Below are 6,616 nucleotides of genomic sequence, written 5' to 3'. Positions count from 1 at the left end.
TCGAAGGCTTCGACCTTCGAACTTCGAATCTTCGAAGGTTCGAAGTTCGAATGTCGAAACCTTCGAAGGAAATCACCAGCCCTAGTATGTATATGTATATCTCACTGATATTTTCACTGATATAACGCATAACCGGCGTAACGCATAACCGGCGTAACCAATCAGAGCCGTTGCGTATTTTCTGTTTTCGCTTGTTTTAAAAAGTTGCGTTTATGCGAGTTTACGCGATTTTGAGTGATTGACGATATAGGCGACATGGAGACATCTGTAAGTTATTCTTTAAATATTATTTAGTTTAAAATTTACTACAAACATAAGTAAACAGTTGTGTTATTTGGTCTCATATATTTGTCTTTATTTCTATACTTTTTTATTTTGTTTGATGTATGCTAGTTATGTTGTTTTTGCTTTTTATTAGCACCTATTTTATATATCTTTTAGTTTTTTTAATCTATAATATTGGGCGCGTTGAGCAGACAAAGTAGATTAGTGAGCATTCAATGATCGATTCTTTAATATAATTGATTTTTGCCTGTGGCTTTTTAGTGGATCTGAGAGAGGGAGGAAGAGAGAGAGAGAATGTGTGTGTGTATGTGCGTGCGTGCGTGTGTGTGTGTGTGTGTATGTGTATTATGTGATAATATTTATCACAATAACCTGTATATATATTAAATGAGAACCTGCTAAGAGGCAAGAGGGTGTTCTAAATAATAATTATATAATTTGAATAAGACCGCCTATGTGAATAACACAACACAACTTCGAGAGTGCCTTTTCGGTCTGGATCTTATAGATGCCTAATAAATTCTATATGAATATATTCATATAGAAATTTATATAGAATTTATTAAGCATAAATTCTATATAAATATATTCAAACATATATTAGATCGTATGCGAGCCCACTCGGATGACGGTGTGTAATAATTTCTTCTTACAATATCCAACCACACGCAAACTGCGCCGCAATTTGTTGGTCTTGAAACGCAGTTTGTTACATGAGGCTGGAATAACTGGTAACAAATTAAATCAATTAACGATTTAACCTTTTTTTGATGCTCTGCGTATCTATATCCCCCCCCCCCCTCGAATCTGTAGAATTATTTATTGCGAAAAAAATCACCTCAGCTCTCAGCCAGGAATCGAACCCGGATTTCCACGTTTGCCGGATGGGCATCCTACCTTTAGACTACCGAGGTGATGATTTTCTCTAAAGATTAAATCGTTAGTCGATTTAATTTGTTACAAGTTATTATTCCGGCCTCATGTAATGAACTGCGTTTCAAGACCGACGAATTGCGGCGCGCAGTGTGCGTGTGGTAATTGGATATTGTAAAAAGAAATTATTATAACACTCCGTCATCCGTGTTGGCTCGCATACGGCTTAATATATGTTTGATATGTTCTAGTGAGCCTATGTATCTAAATTGTTTGAATATATTCATACAGAAATTTATATAGAATTTATTAGGCATCTATATTCTATAAGATCCAGCCGTACTAACCGCGATCAAAAGGCACTCTCGAAGTTAGTTGTGTTATTCACATATAAGCGGTCTTATATTCAAATTATTATTTAACACACGTATCTCTTAGCATACGTTCTCATTTATTATATATACCGGTTATTGTGATAAACATTATCACATGCCTCGGTGGTCGAGCTAGTTATAATTAAGACGCCCGCCCCGGAAAGTCGGGATCAAGTTCCAGGTTAACAAATCCTGGCTGATTGTGAGATCATATTTTTCGCAATAAGTTCTTTTCAGTATTTTAAGATGCTTATAAAGCATCGATTGATTAGGAAGATCAATATGATATTTCTATTCCAGCCTCAGCTAATAATTGCGTTTCGCAAGTCCGAACATATTTAATCAGCGCGCAGTTTAACGGCTGTACATGGAGTTCAGAAAAAAATTCATATAGAATTTATTAGGCATCTAAGATCCAGCCGTGACCGCAAAAAGACACTCTTGATGTTAGTTGTGTTATTCACATAGGCGGTCTTAATCAAATTATAATTATTATTTAACGTACCTTTATTTCAGCTGTGATTTTAATAAGTTCTGAACATGGAATATATGTGTTCTTCTTTATAAATTTATCCCGCTATATCTTTAATTGTTAAATTTGTTAAAAAAACACCATATAATTATTTAATTATAGAATTAAATTTTTTCCTAAAAAATAATGTTGCTATAAAATTATCTGTATGTATAATTACTAGAGAAATAGTATTTCTATAAATAATTTATTTAAATAAAAAACATATATAAGAAAAATTAGAGAAAATCTTTTTTTCTTCCTTTTTCCATTTTTCTTTAAAATTATTTCTGAAATTATTATAACATAAATTTTTTAATTTTACTGATTTTAATTAAAATATTAAAACAATGAAATGTGCTGAAAGTTAATTCATCATGCGCACTACGAATTGTATGTATGTATGTACATACATACATACTACATGTATCTGTTTACTACATGTATCTACGTATAATCAACAAAATGTCATTTAATTGTCAAAATTAATTATGTCAGAATAATGTATACCGAATCAATACTGTTAATGACATTAATGCATCGAATACAGTAAGTTCAAATATTACAAAGTTTTATTTGCTCAATGGTACGTCAATAATAAACCCTTATATTCTTTCAAAATTTCTAGGAAATTATTTCATTAATAAAAGATTAAAATAAAGATTAAGATTATTTTATTAAGTCTCATAATTATAACATATTTCTCTTTTTATTACAAATTTTGATTATAATATAAGTATTTATATTTTTATTGCAATAAAAACAAATATATATATATATATATATATATATATATAACATTTTTCTCTTTTTTACTTTATACATGTAGCGCGTTTGATTAGAATAAAATATTCTAAATTTATTTCGCATTCAGATGGAAAAGATCCCAGTAACGCCGCAAATGCTACGTACAGCTGTGAAAGAATTACAAAAACGTCAATTATTTGTTAAATCAAAAAATTTAAAAGATTATATACAGAAATATTATCCAGTTGAAACTAATTTCAAAGCTCTCGAACAGGAATTACAAGAAAAATTAAAATATGCCGTATGCGTTGGACTGCTTGCCAAATACGGAGACGATCAATATTGTATACCAACTTTACGAGAAGAAGCTAATGCTGTTAAAACAGCAATCAGTGCATTCTGGGAGATGTACAAAAACGTAATATGTTGATTTCTCTGATGTCAATCTTTGATTTTTTTATGCAGCAAAGTGCAATCGTGTAATAAAGATTTTTTCGCTTGTTTGTTATTCATTTAGAACAATCAGTTGTCTAATATGAGAAAGAAAAAATCAGATACTAAAAGATCGCAATCGCACCAAAAACGAAGGAATTACGTGAATTTCTCTAAGAACAATGAAACCGATAGCAGTGAAGATTTAGATTTTTTTCTAATCTAAAACCGTAATCGTGTGTAAAAATTAAACATGTTATGATACAATTGTATATCATTTGACACTCTTGTACGTTACATCCTCTACAATATAAATTCTTTTTACACACACGCACACACACACGCGCACGCACGCACGCACGCACGCACACACACACACACACACACACACACACACACACACACACGCGCGCGCGCGCGCGCGCGCGCACGCACGCACGCACGCACGCACATATATATATACTATGTACACATAACGTACAAACATAAAATATTTAAATTGTAAAGCAACTCTGTACGCAGTTTAATTATGTACAACAAAAAGCTTAATACTACGCGGTACCAAGTATAGAAAACGGATTATTTATATCATAAAATTCTTCACTGGTGCTTTCGCATGTTTTTTCTTCTTCACGATCTTCTTCGTGTGGAATATATTCCTTTTTTTCATGTCTTTTTGTTTTTTGCTTTTTACATTTATCAACTTTCTCGGTCTTCCTCTCTAGTGCAGTATTAAGCAAAGGTTTGACTTTTAATAAAAGTATGTTAAATAGACGCGACAAACTTGGGGAATCTTGCAAAATTAAATTGATATAAACTTCAACATCGTCACGTTTTTTAAAATTGCTACATAAATTGTACAATAATGTCCCATTGAACACATTAGCAACTTTGATTGGTTCATACGGATATTCCAATAATGCGTTTAAGTTCATACTATGTCTCAAACAATTTTGAAATTCTGCAAAACCATGAACAATTGCAATATTAAATTTTTTCGGTTGCATATACAGTTTCTGATCTATTTCAAAATTAGATATGAAAAATGCGGCTGTAATTAAGCAGTCATCTGCATTAACCTCGTGAATTGCATCTACAAGTGTAGCATTGATTGAGTATTGTGGCTGATAATTTCTCACTCTTCTTTCATGTCGAATATTATCCACAGTTCTACTAAATCTTTGATTGAATTTACTTAGGATTCTAGAGAAGCCTATATTATGATCTATTATATTAAATAACAAAGCGAATAATAAAGAGTATATATGACAATTGAATTTAGATGGTTCCTGTTGTTGACCTATCCAATACTTCATAGTTGCAATATATAACATCCAAATCGATGGAATTTCGTTTATATAATTTGCATTGGAAATCGTCAAAGTGGTGTTTAAAATTTCTCTTCTGATGACAATGGGTACTTCTCTCAGGTTGAGTAAAGGAGGTAGTTTACAACCAAGTATATTGTCGCTGTACTCCAATTGATAACGCTTAATTTTCTTATTCTCATCTTTGGTTATATATTCCATATCGGTTTTCCTTCCTTTTACTCCTGACATCAATAATCCATAAATAACACCTATAATTTTTAAACTTACAATGATAGATGAGACATGAGAAGGATCTTCAATTTGTGTAGGGCAAACATACAACTTCCTTATTACTAAATCTATAAAATAGGAAGGATATCTGCTTTGTTTGAATTCATTAATAAACCACTGAGGCAAATTGTCAACCAGAGATTCATTAGAAACCAATTCCTTGTCTTCAAGTATGTTTGCTACTTCTCTGTCCTCTATCTCTTCCCCATCGCTCGGCTCCACCTCATTTGTCTGTTCGTCCACATATGTCAAATTATATATATCGCCTTCAAACTTGTATAGCTTAGACATATTCTGCATGTTTATCCTCGAAGAGATTTCCGCAGAAATACCAAGTGTGTGTAACACACTCAATGGTGCGTTGATGTAACCATTTATTGTTGTTTCTATTATATTTAAAACGTGTTTACGTTCTCGTTTTCGTAATCTACTTAATATCCCGATTACCGCTTCATTTAAACTGCGTCTTCGTAACCAATGAAATGCGACGTCTATACGTCGTTGTTGTTCATTGTTGTATCTCCTTCTTCCCATTCGTGGTTGATGACGCAAGAAGTTTCTAAATGTGTGTTGCTTCACATAATCATTTCCCAATAATACTGCTGCTAAGGGCAGTAAAGACTGATTCAATCCGTAGTAAGCTCGGAAAAGTTTCTCAACATAGTAAATTTTGCAGCGTTTCATGTAACCCCTGCCTGTTGGTTTAGGTACTATGCCAATTTCCAATGTATTGAACGGTATGTATAACGATCCATAAATATAGAAGTCAGAGTCATAACTCAATACGGGACAATTGAGAATGCGTGCTATTGCAGCTATGGTATTGTCTGCCTCAAATATGCACTGTGCATACCTAATACCTTTCTCAATCATCACATCTTTGAAGACCTCTCTTATAAGCAGGGGAAGAAATTTGCTGCGATGCTGAGAAGATAAGGTATAACTTGATGCAATCTCAATCTTTTGCTTGGTTCGAGATATAATTGTCTGTAACTTCTTATCCTCGCAGCCGCCATCGATCAAAACCAGCGGAGTGACGTTACATTTTAAAAGTTTATCAAAAAAATCTCTCACGCACTGGGCATATTTGTCATAATCACCACCAAAGGCGCAATTACATTTTGCGTACCAAGTATACAATTGACAGCATATACTGTTGCCATCAATTACTAAATAACTGTCATGTAGCGCGTAATATTCGAGATAACGCTCCGAATCATTCGATATGTACGTTGTTAAACCAGGAATCCCCATTCTAAATAAATTTTCTTCAAAGCTTTTGAAGCTTCATCCAACATCTACGCGAATCTCTGCAAAAAGATATTAAGCATTAATATTTTTAACATTTCTAAAGGTTCTCCTTTTACTGCTTTATGTAGTTGGTTTCCTTATATTTTCTTATTACTTACATTGTGTTTATTTGTGATTGAATATAACCTCTATGTGCTAAGTTTTCTTTACTGAATTATTGTGGCATTACTTGCCGCAAAGCATTCTTCTACTCACTTTAGCGTTTTTAAATTTGTCATTTAATGCTACGTTTTTTAATATCATAACAACAAATCAGAATAACTAAGCTGTGACTCCATAGATTCCATATTGAATAATATTAAAGCAAGACTATACCATGAAATAAGAAGGAGATAAGGAGACGTAAATAAGCTAGAGCCAGAGAGGATCCTGAGAGTGGTCATACCTGCGATTTAGCTGGGACCGGCGATGTGCTAGTTTCAGCGCCTCTGGAAAGTGGACATTGAACTACCAACTAGAGAGACCAATGAGAAGCACGCGTT

General features: G+C 33.0%; 3 protein-coding genes across 6 annotated transcripts in view; 1 reads left to right on the top strand and 2 right to left on the bottom strand.

Moving 5' to 3' along the window:
• The window catches only part of LOC105458022, a 53,522-nt gene that overhangs the window by 19,363 nt on the left and 27,543 nt on the right, over nt 1-6,616 (bottom strand). The gene's annotated exons all lie outside the window — the stretch shown is intronic.
• On the top strand, nt 2,450-3,601 carry LOC105458001. Of its 2 annotated transcripts, none has more exons than XM_011703023.1 (3): nt 2,450-2,592; nt 2,918-3,208; nt 3,308-3,601. In XM_011703023.1, the coding sequence occupies exons 2-3, from the start codon at nt 2,918-2,920 to the stop codon at nt 3,446-3,448; spliced, it is 432 nt and encodes a 143-aa protein (XP_011701325.1). In that variant the 5' UTR covers nt 2,450-2,592; the 3' UTR covers nt 3,449-3,601. The 2 variants fall into 2 exon arrangements, with proteins under 2 accessions (XP_011701325.1, XP_011701318.1); XM_011703016.1 differs by having other exon boundaries at nt 2,450-2,629.
• Nucleotides 3,657-6,482, bottom strand: LOC105458013 (protein asteroid homolog 1-like). The gene is made up of 2 exons (XM_011703029.1): nt 6,233-6,482; nt 3,657-6,133 (listed from the first exon to the last, which is right to left on the bottom strand). The coding sequence occupies exon 2, from the start codon at nt 6,075-6,077 to the stop codon at nt 3,774-3,776; it is 2,304 nt and encodes a 767-aa protein (XP_011701331.1). The 5' UTR covers nt 6,078-6,133; nt 6,233-6,482; the 3' UTR covers nt 3,657-3,773.

The sequence above is a fragment of the Wasmannia auropunctata genome, unplaced genomic scaffold (genome assembly GCF_000956235.1).
Source record: "Wasmannia auropunctata unplaced genomic scaffold, wasmannia.A_1.0 LD336101.1, whole genome shotgun sequence".
NCBI classification, from domain to species: domain Eukaryota; kingdom Metazoa; phylum Arthropoda; class Insecta; order Hymenoptera; family Formicidae; genus Wasmannia; species Wasmannia auropunctata.
This window is presented reverse-complemented; position numbering and strand designations above follow the sequence as displayed.

Excerpts from the sequence above, each read along its gene's own strand:
- LOC105458013 (XM_011703029.1), bottom strand. The coding sequence starts at position 6,077 with ATGGGGATTCCTGGTTTAACAACGTACATATCGAATGATTCGGAGCGT.
- LOC105458001 (XM_011703016.1), top strand. Across the intron at positions 3,209-3,307 it reads TCTGGGAGATGTACAAAAAC|AACAATCAGTTGTCTAATAT; the intron begins GTAATATGTTGA and ends TTATTCATTTAG.